The sequence below is a fragment of the Gasterosteus aculeatus genome, chromosome 6 (genome assembly GCF_964276395.1).
Source record: "Gasterosteus aculeatus chromosome 6, fGasAcu3.hap1.1, whole genome shotgun sequence".
Lineage (NCBI taxonomy): Eukaryota > Metazoa > Chordata > Actinopteri > Perciformes > Gasterosteidae > Gasterosteus > Gasterosteus aculeatus.
In genome coordinates, this window is record NC_135693.1 from 4,579,042 (window position 1) to 4,597,348 (window position 18,307).

Sequence of the window (18,307 nt, forward strand, 5' to 3'; positions counted from 1 at the left end):
CCTCTCATTTCTCAGACCCAACTGCCACACGCCCTGCTGTCACTCAACAAGCAGCATGTAACTGGGTGTATGAGATGTTTAAATAAACAATAACAATACAATAAAAGCCACTTCATTTTCACTTTGATCAGAATCGTGAGTATATAACAACACACACATACATGTCCAACATATAATTATTGTGTCACGAACAGTTAGTCTAACGTGTGATCACACTAATCATTCACAGGATGATGTAAATAGTGCGATGTGCAGGTCACGTGTCTTTGTTTAGAGCAGGAAACTGTCTGTTGCGTCTTAAATTCCTCGCGGCAGCTTCCCAGGACGCCGTTACTCTGTCCAGCGTGACTGCGTGACGCGATACTTCTCCAGTGGAAAAGGGAATCGGATTACCAGGATGCGTGGAAACGGAATCAACAAATCCGACACGCATCTAGCTGCTGCTGCTGCTAGCTCGGCAGGTAGCTAGCCGCTAGCTGCTAGCTGCTCTCCAGCCCGCGCGGGGGGACCGAGCTAACAGTGGCTAGCCGGGCGCTCTCTGGCTCGCTACAGCGAAGACGTAGAAGTTTGTAGAGATCCCTGCGCCCTGCCCGCCGAGCCGGCTAGTTAGCTACTCCTGTCTCGGGCGAGGGGACAAAATGGAGCTGTTCCAAGCCAAAGACGACTACATTCTCCAGCGGGGGGACCGTGCTCTGTGGTGCAGCCGAAAAGACGGGACCGTGACCGTCAGACCGGGTACGTAGCGCGAGCACAGCTGTCTGTACCGGAGCCATCGCGCGTAACCTTTCCCTTTTTTAGAGTGAAATAAAAGCGCCGTGTTTCATGTCCCCGTGTAACGTTACAACGCACCCCGCGGAGATAACCGTTAGCGCGAGCGATCCAGCTGCGTCAGACAAAACCGCTGGGATTGTTTTCATCTTGACATAGAAATTGTTGGATGCGCCATTTAGTCTTGACATCGTCTTCCCAGCTTTTATTCCGGGCAGTGCCAACACCCCGAACTTATGTCTTATGTCACGCACCGTAACTCCTCCGATATCCTTTGCACAATGAAGTACACATACTGTACATAGTGTCATTGTAAGGAGGCGGAAACTAACAGATGTTTTATCTGTCTTATGAACTGCTACATTTAGCTGTACTATTCTAATACAGTGGAATGAATCTATAACACCATTCTGAGGTCTTCTAGGTACACTAATATGTATTGCATAGGGGTTGAATTGTGTAAAACAGCTGGTGGCTTTACACCTGAGAAGCACATCTGCTGCTGGTTCAGTCCTGAATGAAAGGCAGCAGGTCTGTGGGATCTCCACGGACGGGAAAGAAGTGCTGAGCCAAAGGAGAAGTTTCATTACAGTCACGAGAAGTCCCGGCTGTGTCAGCTGAAGTCTTACGGAGGTGCAGCCATCCTGAACAGGTTCTCAGTTGCACCACTGTTTCATTATTCAATTGGAAAAGGGTTTCCACTCCCCACTGGGTTTCCACTCGCTCGCTCGCAAACAGCCAAGTGCCTCAATGATATTGCACTTTCTGAGTGGCAAAGGGGTGTTGTTATTATTATTTGTGTCATCTTAGAATTTCTTCTTTCTGCAGCACTTTTCCTGTTGGCCCTCCCCAAATGTTTCAGATCTCCACGAAATGTTGCGACTGGTTGAGCAGGAAGTGTCATAGTCTCAGGTGGCTTGCGGGAGATTTACTACGAGCCTCAGCCACGCCCGTCACACTTTTCCATTTTCCCCTTCTGTGCGCTTTAATCCTTCATCAGTGATTTGGCATTCCAGTGTTTCTGTGAGTCACTGGGTGCGTGCAATGCTTCAAATGTGGACTGACGCTTGAACATGTCAGCACACAGAGCTTTTGAGGTGAAGAGTGTTTAACTCTGTATCGAAAAAAAGCTTTTTTTTTTGTGAACATGAAACTGACCAACACAACTGCTGTGAGGAACTTTGTGTGTTATCTGGCTTAATGTGCTGCACATTTCCCCACGTGTCGTGGCGTAACCGTAGACCTCAATAGGCTGCGGGCTGTGCTTCATGTCATTTGTCACCGTGGCTGTTTATCTGATCTCACTTGTGTCTGGCTGAGCTATTTCGCTGCGCCACTATTCTGAGGTTTCGCCTTCATATTTCCGTTCCAGCAACAGACCTGCTGTTGGCCTGGAATCCAGTGTGCTTGGGTCTGGTAGAAGGTGTCATTGGAAAGATCCAGCTTCACACGGGTAAGTAGAGAATGATAAACCTTTTAAACATTTGCCCCTCAGCTGTATATTGCCTTCACACAGAGCACGCACATGCTCACCAGTATTTCCTTTCTGTGTGCAGTAAATGCTTGACTAAAAAAATGATAGTTTCTTACTCACAAGGAAAGGTGTGAGAAAATGTGTTCAAGCGTTTGAGTAAGCTGATGTGATGATTCCATCAATAATAAATATGATTTTGATGGTGCCTCGTAGTTTAGACCTTTTGTAAGCAAACCATCTACCTTGAAAAATTATATTTTTTTGTTGATTCACATTTATAAACATGATGTTGCCTGTAGAGAATATGTGCAGTCAATGCTGCTGCTTTCTTTACACCTCTCAGAATGTGAAAAATGTACAGCCATGACGCAACTCCCCCTCCTTCTTCTTCTTCTCGTTCCTCCCCTTGGCAGACCTTCCTCTGGGCCTCGTATTAATCCGACAGAAAGCTCTGGTGGGCAATTTACCAGGCGGCCACAAAGTCTACAAGATCACCAAGATAGCCGTCATCCCTCTGTCCGACGAAGAGCCCCAGGAGCTCGAGCTGGAGGTGTGTACAGAACTTCTTGAATGAGCCATGAGGAGTGTTGTTTGTGTAGTCCGGCACGCATTCCACCCCCTGACAATCAATACAACAGCAACTTAGAATGTCTCATTCTAATATTTAAATGCATCCAAAAATACCCGGTGTGCATCAACGTATGACTCATCTCTGATGTACTGGCCGCGATGCCAAATGAGTTGTTGATGCACAGATTTTAAATTTTAAAAAAAGCTTTTATTTTTAACTCATAGATTTACAATGAAAACAACATACAATTTCACTGTAATTGATGGCAAAAGGCATTCGAACATTACTAAGCTTTTAGTTTTTCAGGGGAGCTTCATGGATGGTGAGACAGTATATTTTCAAGTGAGTAAATATGGGGGAGGCTGATCGTTTGCTGGTTAGGCTTTTAGTCCCCATCCGTTTGTACATTGTGCTGCAGTATGAACAGTCCACCCCGTTGTCCCTAGAAATCCTTTAGGTCAATGTAAATGTTAGATTGTTTACAGCTTTAGGGTCGGAATGTAGTCAAATGTATTTTTAGACTTTTATTGGGCTGTCTGTAGGTGGTAGTGTTACACATTTTGTTCATACAATTTGATACCAATTCAGTCATAATGCAAATTCTCAGCTTTGCAAGAAGCATCACTTCGGAATCGATAAACCAGAGAAACTGGTCCAGTCCCCAGATGAGTCCAAGTTCTTGATGAAGACCTTCAGCCAGATCAAATCCAATGTGGCTGTCCCCATCAAGAAAAAGGTATGTTTTTGTTGTGATTATATTCAAATGCATCCAATCATCCTCCAGGAGAGATGCTTCTATTCTTTACTTGTGCGCTTTTGGGGCTGTGAAGTCCTCATATGATTTGCTTTTTCAACTTCTCGCTCTTTTCTATCCACGCACCCAATCCAGTATTCCCCTGCCTTCCAGGTCAAGGAAAATAAAGAGAAGGAACGTCTGGAGAGGCGGCTGCTGGACGAGCTGTACAAGGTATTCATGGACTCGGATTCCTTCTACTACAGCATGACCTATGACCTGACCAACAGTGTGCAGCGTCAGGGAGACTCTGAGAAGTCCAGCCTACCGCTATGGAAACGGGTGAGCTGGGAAACATCTCACGACTCTTTGCTCGGCCCCATTTGTCTTACACATTCTCAGTGTAAGACAAAGACTCTTTCATCTGAAACTACAGTTGTTGTTGTTGTTCTTTGTTAAAGGTGGACGACCGTTTCTTCTGGAATAAACATATGATCCAAGACGTCATTGACCTTCAGGTACAAATTCTTCGGCTCTACGGCTAACGGCTCAGAGTTACTAAGGATGATCTACTTTGTGGATGATGATTTAGATTTCTCATCCTGATGTTGGGGGTGGCATGGTGGTTAGCACTGTTGCCTCACAGCAAGAAGGTCCTGGGTTCGATTCCGCCCAGTGGCCTTTCTGTGTGGAGTCTGCATGTTCTCCCCGTGTCTGCGTGGGTTCTCTCCGGGTTCTCCGGCTTCCTCCCACAGTCCAAAGACATGCTCTGGGGATCAGGTTAATTTGGGACTCTAAATTGCCCGTAGATGTGTGAATGTGAGTGTGAATGGTTGTATGTCTCTGTGTTGCCCTGCGATTGGCTGGCGACCAATCCAGGATGTACCCTGTCTATCGCCCGAAGTTGGCTGGGATGGACTCCAGCCCCCCCGCGACCCTGTGTGCAGGATAAGCGGTTTGACAATGGATGGATGGATGGATGGATCCTGATGTTGGTTTGACTTTTCTTCTGAATGCTCCAGGTGCCGGAGGTGGACTTATGGGTGATACCGATCATCCAGGGCTTTGTCCAGGTGGAGGAACTGGTGGTGAACTACAACGAGACTCCCGATGAGGAGAGGAGCAGCCCGGAGACGCCGCCACAGGAGGTCACCTGCGTTGATGACATCCATCCCCGCTTTACTGTGGCCCTCATCTCCAGACGTAGCCGCCACCGCGCAGGTAAAGCTACGGCTACTGTCGGGCTCGGCGTCGAGGAAGGTGCACCACAGCTCCGATTGAGCCAGACACGTGGCTCCTCTTGTGTAATTGATACCTGTTGTTCCCACCTCATTGGGTTTCGTTCACAAAAGGCTTTGAGTAATCCGGCAAACAATGACGTTGTTTTTCTTGTCTTTCGCTGGCGCATGATCTGTGATCTGAATAACATGAATAGAGTCGATGTCTCCTCGTTGTCCAAAGGGATGCGGTACAAACGCCGCGGTGTGGATACCGATGGCCATGTGGCTAACTACGTGGAGACGGAGCAGCTGATCCACGTGCACAGCCACACGCTGTCCTTCGTACAGACTCGTGGCTCCGTGCCCGTGTTCTGGAGCCAGGCCGGGTACCGCTACAATCCCCGGCCCCGCTTAGAGAAAGGTCAGTGGAACTACACCGTCTTTCACATGGTCCAATAGAGGTTCTTGTTTTAATAAAGTGCACCAGTTCCCTTTTTTTTTTTTTAACCTTGAAAAAAAAAAGTAATTTCATTCAGTGTTCTTTTGGTTTCTCTAGAAATACAATTATCTTGTCAGTCATTGGTTCTTGCTCCACTTGTTTTGATTTGGAGGAATTGTAGTTTTGGATATGAGAAGATTTGCTGTAACTTCAGGGGAATTAAAAAGGGTCTTTTGGAAATCGCACATGTGTGTAGTGCAAGTTATAATCATTTGTAACCTGGATCTCTTGGTGTCTTTACCCAGGTTTAATTACATGGAAATCATTTGTATCCATATGTGTCTATTTCAGGAGAGAAGGAGACCATGTCTTACTTTTCCGCTCACTTTGAGGAACAGCTTAAACTCTACAAGACACAGGTGGGTTTGCTGTGCCGGAGCTTATGCTCCGGTATCTGTCTGCATGCTTATGGACTTTGTGTCTGTTGTTTTAGGATTCTTTGCTGCATCTATTAATCACAAATGTGGTTATTCTGTTGCCTGTGGTTGAAAAATAGTGTACTTGCAAACTACCATTGTGCTTCCTATCAGAGCATCCCAACTAGAATTGATCCCCACAATGAGTTCGCTGAAAGTGCCAATTTAGCCGTACGCGAGGGCGCAAGACCGGATCAGAATCGAGCCAGAACCAAGTTCCAACAGAGGACATTGTGTACTCGTCACACACAAATATATGAAGATGTCATAAACAAGGCTTAATGACGGCCCTTTTTCCTGTCTTCTTCAGGTTATCCTTAACCTGGTGGATCAAAGTGGACGTGAGAAGATAATTGGCGACACGTATTTGAAGCAAGTCCTGCTTTACAACAACCCAAACCTCACATACGTTTCATTTGACTTTCATGAGCACTGGTAGGAGAACCTTTTTTAAATTTGAGTCTTGTTCTATACCACATTGCACACTTCCTCTTTATGCTTCTTATATCCTGTTTCTCAGCCGAGGTATGAAGTTTGAGAACGTGCAAGTACTGACCGATGCCATTTCCGATATCATCACTGAAATGAAGTGGGCCTGGTAAGTGTCATATCAGTGTTTTGGGACTTTCAGAGAAATGCCTATTTATTGTCTTTAAATCTGATTAACCACAAGTGCTTGTTAGAAATCCAGTTTCATATTGGGTTAACGATTACTGTTACTATGCATCTTCTCTGTCAGGGTGGATCAGGCCGGAGTCATCTGCAAGCAGGAGGGCATCTTTAGAGTCAACTGCATGGACTGTCTGGACAGGACCAACGTGGTCCAGGCTGCTATTGCTCGGGCCGTGATGGAACAACAGGTGAGATCTGTTTGGTGTCTGGACTGAGGCAAAGGCGTGTGTTATTAAAAGAAGTCATATTTAATAAATAATGTCTGTGTTAATAATATAGAATATCTCCATCACCGGTGACATATTTGATATGACTTTTCAATACTTGGATTACTTCATAAAAGGTCCAACGGATTCACTCAGCAACATGAATCCCTGTCACTGTTGATTACCAACGGGCAGTTTACGGAATGTTTGTGCAGCCTTGAAGTGTGCATATATTTGCTCATCGCATCACATTACACACACACACACGGATGGCGGACCTTTTGATGCTCGTACAGCAGAACTAATCTCTATAAATAAAGCACATAAACACAACCATTGTATTTCCACACAAAAGTGTTCCTACTTCCATAGAAACTCCAATAAATCCATCTTGGATTAAATTCAATGTGCAAAAAAATGGGGATCTAAATAGATATACAAAGAAATAAAGACAGAACTTTCCTATTGATGCAGAGTAAAGCTACAGAGAGGCAGCATCATTGCGTGTACTCCCAGTTAAAACGTCATACACGTCTCTCGTCTTCCTTCAGCTGAAGAAACTGGGCGTGATGCCTCCAGAACAGCCTCTGCCTCCCAAATGCTACAGGATTTATCAGATCATGTGGGCCAACAATGGAGACACCATCAGCAGGCAGTACGCAGGCACAGCAGCGCTCAAGGTAACGTCAAATCCAAGGGTTCACAAGGCCGAGTCATAAGTCACAAGATATATTTAGCAAACACTGTTTGATCTGTTTCAGGGAGATTTCACCCGGACAGGGGAGAGGAAACTGGCTGGTGTGATGAAGGATGGCGTAAACTCAGCCAACCGCTACTATCTGAACCGCTTTAGGGACGCTTACAGACAATCTGTCATTGGTATGGACACACACACACACATTGTAGAGCTGTATATGTAAGCATTGCTCCCTGTTGATCGACTCTTACGGATCCTCCGCCTCTCCCCGCAGACCTAATGATGGGCCTGCCAGTGACGGAGGACCTGTACTCCATCTTCAGTAAGGAGAAGGAGCACGAAGAGAAAGAGAAGGAGAGCCTGAGGGGCGCGCAGGAGCAGGTCGGCCTCCTGCTGCAGACATACATGCAGCTTTTGCTGCCCGACGATGAGACGTTTCATGGAGGTTGGGCCCTCATCAATTGTGACATGAGGTTAGTTGCGACCTGATATGCGTTTTCAGTAGATTCTGAAGTTCTCTTTGCATGACAACGCGTTCTCCTGTCCCGCCAGCCTCGTCGATGCCAACAACAAAGATGTGGATGTGCTGCTTCTTCTGTCTGACAAAGCCTACTACATTGCTTAGTAAGTCTGACTTGTTGCACCAACATTGTTCTGTTAGGCCTTGTTGTTGTAGTTTCACTTATGCTTGCATTCATTTTCTTGTAGCTACGACGAAGAAGCTGATAAAGTTGACCAATACCAGCGTCTCAACTTAGAGGGTTTGGAAAAGATCGAAATTGGTAAGAAGTTTGACTCGAAGGAGAAGTGCGGGTTCACAGGCTCACTGAGTCACCCGACACTTCCCACTTCTCAAAACAGTTTCTCTGTAACCTTTTACCAATATCTGCGGCCGTTTTATGAGTCATGCAGGGAAGGCTCTCTCTCTGAAGTGAAGTGGTGGTTTCTTTTGCAGGTCCGGAGCCCACTCTGTTTGGGAAGCCGAAGTTCTGCTGTATGCGTTTGCATTACAGGAGTGAAGAGATGAGCGGATACTTCCACACGCTGCGAGCGGCAACACGGAATCCCGATGATGATGGAAAAGGTAGGAAGTTATATATTTCTATTCTTAAAGTGTTTGTAAGGTAAACTACAGCTACTGAATTACATTGTGACACGTTTCAGACACATTGCAATGCATAGCCGAGATGCTTCGCATAACTAAACAGGCTACGGGGCTGGACCTGCTTGTGATTGAAAAGAGGCTGGATAGGTGAGTACTAATCTGTCTTCACTGAGGAGATCGGCTTCAGTCTCTGTCTCCTTTTCACATATTTAGATGTGATGAGGATACACATTAGCAGCCATCATTGCCCCACGTTTCAGAGGTCTGTGATTTGGGTACTAAATGTTGTTTGTGTCCCAGGCGGCAGAGTAAACCTCATGAGGACATAATGGGCATCCAGAACAAGCCCGCTGACCCGGTCCAGGGCAGCTCTGGTCTAGCGCAGGGCAAAAGTTTCCTCCTCAACAAGTTCTCCTCTCTCAATCAGAAAGTGAAACAGACCAAGACAAACGTAAACATGGGCCCCTTCAAGCCCCTCGGGAGGCTGGGCAACTTCTCTAAGCCTGACGTAAAGGTCAATTTCCTGAAGCCAACTATGCACGTCAACCTGTGGAAGTCTGACAGTAGCCTGGAGACGTCCGACAACAACCCTGGCACAGCAGCCCTCAAAGGTATCGGGGACCGTCTCTCAGATGACTCTGATTCCTACAATTCTGACCCAGAGCACCCGTGTTCTGGTTCTTTGGAAAACGTGGACTATGTGCTGCCCAGCTGCGGCATCGTAGCATCAAACCCACGACTGGGCAGCCGCTCCCAGTCTATCGGCAGCGTGGAGCTCAACATCCCCTCGGTCATCAGAGTCACCGGCTGTGACGGGAAGCAGGAGGGCCTCTCTCAAGGCAGCGACGAAAACTCCCCAGGCTCCGCCTCTGTGGCCGAGGAAGCCATTCTGATCGACTTTGGTACCCCCATCGACGCCTACTGCCACCAGTTTGTCCAGGACGCACAGACCAAACCTGTCGAGGTATTCGGAGAGCAGCCGCCGGCCGCCGCCCCCCCGCCCAACCCGGGGGCGCATGTGCCGAACAAGAGCCCAGCGGACTCCGACCGCCAGGCGCGGCGCCCCGAGCCGCGGCACGAACCCGAGGAGCCTCAGCTCCCCAGGCCGTCGCAGCTCGACGTTGACTCCGCCCCGCCCAGCTCTAACCTCCTCTCCGTCCAGAAGCCCGGCTCGGGGGGCTCTCAGAGGAGTCTGTGCTCACAGGTGGAGGGCAGCCTCGGCCCTTCACCCGCCGACAGCAACGGCAGCCGGGTGGTGTCGCCCTTTGCCAAGATCAAGAGCTCCATGGTCCAGGTGGCCAGCCTCACGCAGGCGGGACTCACCCAGGGCATCAACTTTGCCGTGGCGAAGGTGCAGAAGAGCCCCGAGCCGGACGCTGTCAACGAAGCGCAGGAGAACGAGCTGAAGGCAATGTTTACACAGTGCCAGACCAGGATCATTCAGATCTAGTGCTTTCCCCGTAGCAGGACTTTGTGGTCACACTGCAGTAGCAAAAGCCCGCACGTGGCGCCCGTACTCGGCCAAGAAATGCGCTCGTAAAGCCGCCCTTTAGTTCAACTTGCCCTGGTTAATGGTGATACTTGAACTTGGAAATATATTCTTCAATGTTGACCATGTTTATGTGCACATAATTATTCAGTCACTCTCTCGTGCAGGGAGGTTTAGGTCATATCCCTTTCTGCCACGCAAACTCAACCAATGTCCAATTCAGACGCTTGACTATTTGATAGAAATAACTTTATGTACCGGTACATCAAAGTCCTTTTCATTACAAAGAGTCACCTAACAAGACAAAAGAACATTTTTAGGTTTTACAACATCGTAAACTGTATTTTTTTGTGCATGTAAACATGTCACTATCCTCGCATGTGACTGAGCGGGAACAGGCAGTTAAACGTCAGCTGCACGCTGACAGACCAACCTGACTTTATCGTGTACTGTACGTCATCCTCTTGGTCACTTACGGGCCTCGTGACAGCCCTCGATTTGTAACCGTTGTAGTAGAATCCGACCAAACACCCTTTGGGATTCCCAAAGGACAACTCTGTGTAAACTATTACCCTTTGTATAGCTGTCAGAAACTAGCCGGGTGACATAGAGTCAGTAGTTATCCCACGTGATATCAATGTTGTCCAGTGTAACTTAAGACGATACGCCGTTAAAGAAGTAATGACACCACAAGACTGTAGTAAGAGTTCCCTGGTTGTTGATCTGTACAGTGAGTGTCGTATGTTTATCTGTTGCCCGTGTGGAGCCTTCCCACAAGCTTTTATTCAATTGATGGTAGGGTCAATATGTCCAGAGAGATATGAGCGTTATATTTTGGAAAAGAAAGCCCAGTACCCTGAATAACCAGAAAACCACTGGTTGGAGTTGTTTTTGAAATAATTATTCTTCTAATGGTTATTAAGTCGTCGGCCGGTGCGGCGCATCGGCGTTGCATGTTTGGCGAGTAGCATATAGTAGGTATATATGCCACGTACCCATCCATTATTAGACACGCTGACGCTTTATGCACTCCCCCATCTGAAAGCATATTTGCCTTAACGGGGAATAGAAGTGGGATTATGTATATCAGGTATTTATGGCTAAATCTACCTTTTTTTTGTAAGTCCATCATATACACGTTACATTTGGTGTACTTCATAAAAGCTCACGTTCAGTTACTGTAAGTCAGAGCTTTATCCTGGGATATTTCATCTCCTGGCACATACATGGGAATGAGCAGCATACTCATATTTATGTGCTGTGAAGCCGTAAAAGTAGTTATGTTGAATGTTTTTTTGACTCATTAGTCATCCGTTAAACATTCTGGGAAAATGTCCTACAGAGGAAAGTATAATGAACCAGGGTCACGCTGCTTTGTATATCCGTGTCTATTTATGATAAATAATTCTCTGGTTTGCTTTCAGCTGAAATATCCCAAGATAAACAGTCACACATTTCATATTTTTGCGTTACATTTGCATACTTTCTGCATAGTTGGGATATTTGTGTCTTTTATCGGACTATAATTGGTTTAAGTGAGATTTTATCCATGGCTGCTTTAGGGTGCTAGATCATAGTTATTGAACCTGCTGATAGTGTGTGGGGCTGCCAAAGCTTTAAGTTAATAGCTGTAATGCAAAGTTTTAATACGGAGGGTTTTTTTAAACTTGGAGCAGGAGCGCAAACACTGGAGCAGTTGTCCAGCAGAGCAGGGACGTCCCGACCTGCTGAGAGGAACCGTACGCTCAACATTCCCAATTTCTTTTTCTTTTTATATGCAGAAGCTGGCAGTTACGTTGCATTCTGATTTTTGCTGGGTGGGATTTTCCTCCATTTCCTTCGTTTTTACACCAAGTGCTTTTGCGACCACCCCCTCTTGTCCGGTTGTGCCCCCCCCCCTTCTATCAGGACCCCAGAGCATGACCAACTACCAAGTGACTTGAGGTCTTAAAAGCATTTGATTTGCACTGTTTAAGCACATTTTTCTACCATAGCACCATTACGTTTGAATGTTCGTGGTCGTCTTTCCTCTTTACCAACTGACTGTCATTGTTTTCCACTGTGTACTGAGATTGTATTATATATATTAAAGTATCCTATTTATTCTTATCCTCTTTGGGTGTGTTTTTACTTGACGTTTACTGTACACTTTGTGCCAGAAGCTTTGTTGAAATAAAGTGTATGTAAATGGGTAAACATTTGTTGCATGAGGTTTATTGTCAAACAGCAATTCTCCATGCCAGCATATCAAAGTTTGCTCTTTCTAGCAACTCACTATATATTTATACAAACTCAATTGGAACCAATTCTGCAAACCTCATCTCATTATTTCCATAAGTCTCACTCTGCAGCATCACTGCCATGAACCTCACAGCGGGCTGAGACATTACTTTGTACCTAATTTGACCTTTTAAAAAAAAAAAAAAAAAAGACTTGAACATCCTTTAAAGTTAAACCGAGTGAACTACATGAAAAACATCTTTATTACAAACACTTAGGTATCAAAAGGAGAGTTTGATCACTGCTCGTTGCCGTTGACACACTTGTGCTGCTCCATCCGACTCCTCCGCAGCGCCTCGATGTGTTTGGCTCTGAGCCAGCCGTCTCTGGACAGAGAGGTCTGTCCCAGGCTCAGAGACAGCAACCTGAGGACACACACACACATTGATTCTACAAACATCGTGGTAACGTTTCAGTTTCCCAGGCAAAGTATTGAACAACTTATTTTATTTTGGTTGCGTGGACCCACGATCGTCGTCAGATGGCACTTCCATTGTGTCATAATGGCTCGAACACGTTTAAAGACGGCTTCACAGGCTGCTATTCTTACTAGCTAACAAAAATGAATGAGGCTCATGTGAACTTAAGTCGCCCACCTCGCCACAACGAGCATCCTGTGCAGGTCCTCGGCAGAAATGCTCTGCGGGTCGTCCTTCCTCCTCTCCACAAAGTCATCCTCTACCGACTGAGGACACCAGGAACGAGCTGTTAAAGGCCACTCCAATGCACAGATGATTAGAAAGACACATAGGCCTGGTACCCAGCTGCCAGTCATCTCACCTTTGTCACTTCGTCAGAGATGCTGTAGTCCAGCAGCCGAGCCACGCTCAGGTACACCCTGAACTTGTTCAGCTGCGAGGCCTGCGACTGCGTGTGGATGCTGCGGAGATACTCCTCCACGTCGGACGGGGCCACCTGAGACTGTAGGTGTATCCGGCAGTCGGACTGTGGAGTAGAGGACAAACGATACATGGGCACTTTGCCGAGGAATACCGTAGCACATTAGAAGAGCTGAATGCAGCTTCACTTTTTGTGTTGCTATGCAAAAGTGGACCGACCCAAAACCTCAAAGTGGTCAGACAGGAGCAAAGCCCGAAGCACGCGGCCAGCTGACCGCCGGCCAAGTCGCCCTTCAACGTAAACACGGGCGTGCGCTCCTGACTTCTAATCAACCCAGGGAGCGGCGCGCGGCGCGCTGCCCTTCACCGCGGGACTAACGGAGGGCCGAGCCTGACGCCTCTCCCAGGATTGTTCCTTTGGCACACAGCTGCCACCATGACAACCCATTAGGCCGCCGCACAGGAATAGCACACGGCACATTCCTCGGGCCGCTCACAACAAAGTGAGACCCGAGCTAAAGCCGCCGGCTGGAGGGGGGGTCGCTACAGCCGGCCAATGGCAGCCGAGGTGACGGCGTGACGCCGGCGTCAGATGTGGCTCGTCTCCGGAGAGGCTGGAAGAAGGCTAAGCCCTCCCCGCCCATGGGGGGGGGGGGGGGGGGGGGGAGGTTTGTCCTCACCGGCAGCAGCGAGCGGCCCTCCGATGCGATCAGCACGTTAATGTTGCAGGGGAATTCCATCTGGTGGTAGTTAAAGTCATAATCGACCTTCTGCCACGAGATCACGTTCCCCAGCGCCGTGACGTTACGCACACCTGGGCAACAGACACACACACAGAACACACAACCCGTTTAGCGCCGGCTCAATGGAATCCACAGCATTAGCACCCCCACCCCTCCCCCTCCTCAGGGCCTCACCTGTCGTGTCCAGCTGTCCCTGCTCCAGCCGGGATTCATCCAGGAAGAGGGAGGTGTTTCTGGCCAGCTGCAGGGCCCCGCTCACCAGACGGTTGGCAACATAGTCCTTTTTCGGCACTAATCGCATCTGGTTCATGTTCTGGAGGGTCATGCCCAGATAGTACGACTGCAGGAAGGGGGGATGTGGGGCGGTGACTTTTGTGGTTATTCCAAAAACAAACAATAAATAAATGGATGGATAATCTGGCGGTGACAGTTGACTCACGGACGGCACGAGCTGCTGGATGATCTGGTAGAAGCGCTCCGTGTACGAGGCCTCCGTGGGACAGCCGCTCAGGTTCAAGGTGAACTTGCCCAGTGGGAGAACATCATGTCTATGGTACCTGCGAGGAAATTGAACACACTGTATTATATATAATATTTTTAAATAGGCTCGTTTGAGCCGCACAAACATTACAGAACTAACTAAACTCACACGTTAGAAATGAGGTGCAGAATGAGGTACTCAGCGGCCAGAGCGTCTCCCAGAAGGATGTGGGTGAAGTAAGCGAGCAGCTCCGTCCTGACGGTGGCCATCTCGCTCCGGGTCGAAGATAAATCTAAGGAGGAAGGATACAGGAGGTAAACACAACACAAGTCCTCATGGCTGCTTCAGGCACGCGCTCCTCAAAGGCCCCGTGGGAAGGATCTGCCGACATCTAGCGGCGAGGCTGCACAGTGTAACCGACCTGAGCTCATGTCGCGTGCAAAGAGAACGTCCCCGTCAGGAGCTGTGAGTGTTGATTTAACGTCTTTGTGAAGAGCTGACGAAGCATGCAGCAGCATCATCATCACCAGTTCCCGTTGTGTGTGACTCAACATTGTGTGTCACTAGACGAATGTCAAGGTTTTGCAGAGGCCAACTGATAATACAGAGTATTTAGGCCTGTTCTATTCTCTTTACCTTACAACAATAATCTAGTCAACAGTGTTTTAATGTTTTACCAAAAACCACCCACGTTGTTTTTATGACAAACTGAAATATTGATCTGTTGGCTGAGCTGTAGACAGATGCTGACGCATGCAGTCCTCTCTCTTGCGGGATGAACACACAGACACACACACACACACACACACACACACACACTCGCATTTGCCAAAGTGCAGGGCAACATGTGTCACACCAGCCCACTGTCAGTATGCAAATCAGATGAACAGCAGCTGGGCTCATTTACATAAGTGTAAAATTGCAGCGACACAAAAGGGGGGTGGTGCCCCCTTGGGTAATTTGCTGCAAGCTTAGCAAATATTTCCAGAGATCTCTTTCGACAGTGTGACAGTTCAGCTTCGTGTCAGCGCAGGTGTAGTCCAATAGCCTGGTATTGAAAATATGAGGTGGAAATATTAATGATAACCGGCGTTTTCAGTCATTTGAACACAGGGGGAAAGAGAAGACAAGTATTTGTCCTCACAGGCACTGTTCTGCTCGCAGGCGGCGGCTGGCAGCAGGGGGTTGTTGTGTGGCAGCGGCTTGGCGTAGAGCATGTGCAGGCGAGGGACCAGCGAGGCAGGCGGGCTGTGCACTCTCTGCTCCTCGGCCGTCTCCATGCTGTCGGCGGGGTCCAGGAGGGACGAGGAGGCGTCTCTGCGCGGACACAACCAACAATAAGCAACAAGCGCCTCGACTCCGAAAGGAAATGGGACTAAAAAGGGTGGTGCCTTACTTCTCGTCAGCCAGGGCGCTGAGAGCAGGGCTGACGGAGAGGATGCCAAAGACCTCCACGGCGTCGTTCAGTTTGAAGCCGTCCCAGTCCTCGTACACCTGCCAACGGCACGCACAGGTCAGCCAGGAACAGCAGTGAGGTCTCAGAAATCCCCCGTTAGAGAGGAGCGATGCCTCTCTGACGGGATAATGAAACCCAGCTGAGAGGGGAAAAGGGGACCAAAGCCCTGTGTTAAGGTAAAAACATACCTTAAGGAGGCAGGAGGGGCCTTTCTCTCCTGGCAGGGGGAAGTTGAGGTCGACACGGGAGGCAGATGCCACTTGGCTGGAAGGAGCTTCCGTCTCCTGCCGCTTGCAGTCACCATTGCCGTGGTGCTCCGATGCCGTTTGAGGACCTGCAGAGAGAAGAGGAGCAATCCAACCTACACTTTTATTGTGATCTATATAATCTAACACTTCAAATAAGTAATGACGCGTGAGTAATAATTTACATATTGGTGTGCCAGCTCTCTCTAGCTGCAGATTAGAAGTTTCCTACATTTCCCAGAGTGTCTTGAGGCTAGTCGAAAGGAACGTTGCTTTCACTTGTGTTATACAAGTAGTCAAAGAAAGGAGTCCACATAATGGAACACAAAAAAGAAAGGTGACTACTTATTCGAAAAGCAGTCAAACACAACCTCCATTTGCCGAGAGGATGTTACTCAAAAGTAAGACTTGTGTCTATTAAAACACATTCTGCACCCGGTTCCCTTAAACAGCAGCTCGTACCGGCATGCGGCTCCCTCTGCTTCTGGGGTTGTGTGTCCATGTCGTCGTCTTCCTCGTAGCTACGTTTCTGTCTAGCCGGCGCATACGAGGTGGAGGGAACGTCTCTCGCTTGGCTGAGGCCGGCATAGCAGTGTGATAGAATTAAGGGAAACTTGGGCGCACCACTAAGAAAATACATTCCGACACTAGTCGGGCGAAGAACACATGACAAACGCCAGTTTGAGGAACGTTTACATACATAATCTGGACAAGATTAGGATATCTCCTTCACCCAGGGACTTTCTCCGGGGATCGGCACACAGTAGAAAGTCTGTCTTTCTGCGGTCACTGTGTTTTTGGAGTTAAAATCCACCTGCAGACACACACGTAGCACTGTTAGCTCAGCCGAATCAGAATAGAGGGATGTGCGGCTCTCTCGAGTAGTACCTACCCCACATTCCGTCACATCTTTGTACTTCCCACAGCGCAACACCTGGGAACAGTCAGACATTCAAATCAGATGATACTGTGATCACGTCTAAAAAAAAAATTAAAAAAAACATTGCCCAGGACACATGATAAGGATGTATAGCTGCACGGGGGAGGTCAACGAAGCGCTTACTTTATCGCGTGTAGATGGATTAACAGCCTCGTACACTCCCATGTAGAACTCCGGATCAAACATGTCTTGGATTAGGCAACGGAACTTTACCAGGCTGTTTGGCTTCAGGTAGTGAAGAGGGACGTCGTTTAAAGACGGGACCTGCGCCAAAAGGAAAGGTAGTTTAGTCATTTACAGGCGTCGAAACGGGCGTGTAAGTGTGCAGGCATCTTCTGCATCTCTTTGGAATAAACCACTGAGAGCTGCGTTACCCAGGTGTGAGCGTCCTTCTCGTTCAGATGATCTTTAAAGAATTCAACCGCTTTCGCCTCCCAACCGGAGTTTGGATTGTTCTGGGAAGCAGCTGGTATAATCAACAAGAGCAAAATGGTTTTATTGTTTATTTACAGTAGTAAAAGAAAATGTGCCTCATCTTTTTAATTTGGCCGGATTACTGTAATTAAAAGCTAACAATGTGAACACGGGGTAAACAAACAATAAAACAAATCAAAATAGCTAGGACTAAGTACTTTAGGAAGGACGACCTGCCTACAAAGATGCATTTTGAAAAAAACTATACAACATAACAATCAATCATATCTTGACAATGAAATAACTCAAAAGTATTTCAACTTTCAATTCAAAACCATTGAGTGCATAGAGGGAAGTTACGGCGGTTTTAGTCGACTTTAAGACACTTTAAAGACCCGTGAATGCATCACGGACCTGTTTAATGTGTTGGAAACACGCAGCACTTCATCTCGTCACTCTGTGAATAACGGCGCCGGAACAAGCTGCGACACACCAGCGTTGCAGGTCTCAACCCGCATCATAATAATACTAATACATTACTTCCTCGGGGCTACTTGTGAGGAGCATGGCAGTTAGCCACACAGCTAACCGGCTAAGTTCACAAGCTCGGTGTCAACGAGTGACGTTCCGGTGCGTCTCTTACCAAACATCCCCTCGACCACGCCGAGAGGGTTGTTGATCCAGTCATGTGAGGAAGGCATCGTTGGGCACGGACTAACTTCTGGAGGGTTTTAAGTGTAATAACGTTAAAAGAAGCTATGAGTGAAAACACTTATTTGGATAGTTTCACATACAGGAAGGCAGAAGTGAGGGCGGGAAATTTGCGTCACCAGTGGAGAAGCGTAATTCGTTTGTTTTGCCTCACGGGGCCTCGCCGGAGCGCGGAGCTGTCACACCGACCGAATACTGAAACGCGCGGTGACAGATGCGATTAGTAGCAAGGAGACCACTCGTGTATTATGTACGCTCCATTAATATAATATTCTTAATTCTTAATTGGTTATTTTATCCGATTAAAATGATTTTAAAAGGGCACCTGTTCGCTGTATGTAAACAATT

General features: G+C 47.6%; 2 protein-coding genes across 4 annotated transcripts; one reads left to right on the forward strand and one right to left on the reverse strand.

Annotated features, from left to right (window-relative positions):
* The first annotated feature begins 103 nt into the window (after positions 1-103).
* On the forward strand, positions 104-12,046 carry inpp5f (inositol polyphosphate-5-phosphatase F). Of its 3 annotated transcripts, none has more exons than XM_040177761.2 (20): positions 104-735; positions 2,141-2,221; positions 2,656-2,792; positions 3,421-3,549; positions 3,703-3,888; positions 4,008-4,064; positions 4,569-4,767; positions 5,008-5,187; positions 5,557-5,624; positions 5,992-6,116; positions 6,202-6,279; positions 6,421-6,541; positions 7,111-7,239; positions 7,321-7,438; positions 7,531-7,729; positions 7,809-7,880; positions 7,965-8,038; positions 8,212-8,340; positions 8,421-8,508; positions 8,662-12,046. In XM_040177761.2, the coding sequence occupies exons 1-20, from the start codon at positions 639-641 to the stop codon at positions 9,809-9,811; spliced, it is 3,417 nt and encodes a 1,138-aa protein (XP_040033695.2). In that variant the 5' UTR covers positions 104-638; the 3' UTR covers positions 9,812-12,046. The 3 variants fall into 3 exon arrangements, with proteins under 3 accessions (XP_040033695.2, XP_040033696.2, XP_077960658.1); XM_040177762.2 differs by having other exon boundaries at positions 3,721-3,888; XM_078104532.1 differs by lacking the exon at positions 104-735 and adding an exon at positions 1,827-1,939.
* Positions 12,047-12,048: 2 nt separating this feature from the next.
* Positions 12,049-18,171, reverse strand: mcmbp (minichromosome maintenance complex binding protein). Its single transcript, XM_040177771.2, has 16 exons — positions 17,892-18,171; positions 17,209-17,300; positions 16,958-17,098; positions 16,787-16,828; positions 16,619-16,708; positions 16,357-16,486; positions 15,838-15,983; positions 15,590-15,687; positions 15,338-15,510; positions 14,362-14,485; positions 14,152-14,269; positions 13,887-14,052; positions 13,650-13,783; positions 12,911-13,075; positions 12,727-12,815; positions 12,049-12,495 (listed from the first exon to the last, which is right to left on the reverse strand). Exons 1-16 carry the CDS (start codon positions 17,947-17,949, stop codon positions 12,369-12,371), a joined length of 1,893 nt encoding a protein of 630 aa, XP_040033705.2. The 5' UTR covers positions 17,950-18,171; the 3' UTR covers positions 12,049-12,368.
* Positions 18,172-18,307: the final 136 nt, after the last annotated feature.

Bases quoted from the DNA above. Each gene is read 5' to 3' on its own strand.
- inpp5f (XM_040177761.2), top strand. From the start codon at position 639: ATGGAGCTGTTCCAAGCCAAAGACGACTACATTCTCCAGCGGGGGGAC. The intron at 5,625-5,991 runs GTGGGTTTGCTG...TGTCTTCTTCAG, and splicing joins TTAAACTCTACAAGACACAG to GTTATCCTTAACCTGGTGGA. The intron at 8,509-8,661 runs GTGAGTACTAAT...TTTGTGTCCCAG, and splicing joins ATTGAAAAGAGGCTGGATAG to GCGGCAGAGTAAACCTCATG.
- mcmbp (XM_040177771.2), bottom strand. From the start codon at position 17,949: ATGCCTTCCTCACATGACTGGATCAACAACCCTCTCGGCGTGGTCGAG. The intron at 17,099-17,208 runs GTAACGCAGCTC...CTTTTGGCGCAG, and splicing joins AGAAGGACGCTCACACCTGG to GTCCCGTCTTTAAACGACGT. The intron at 12,496-12,726 runs GTGGGCGACTTA...GTGTGTCCTCAG, and splicing joins AGGATGCTCGTTGTGGCGAG to GTTGCTGTCTCTGAGCCTGG.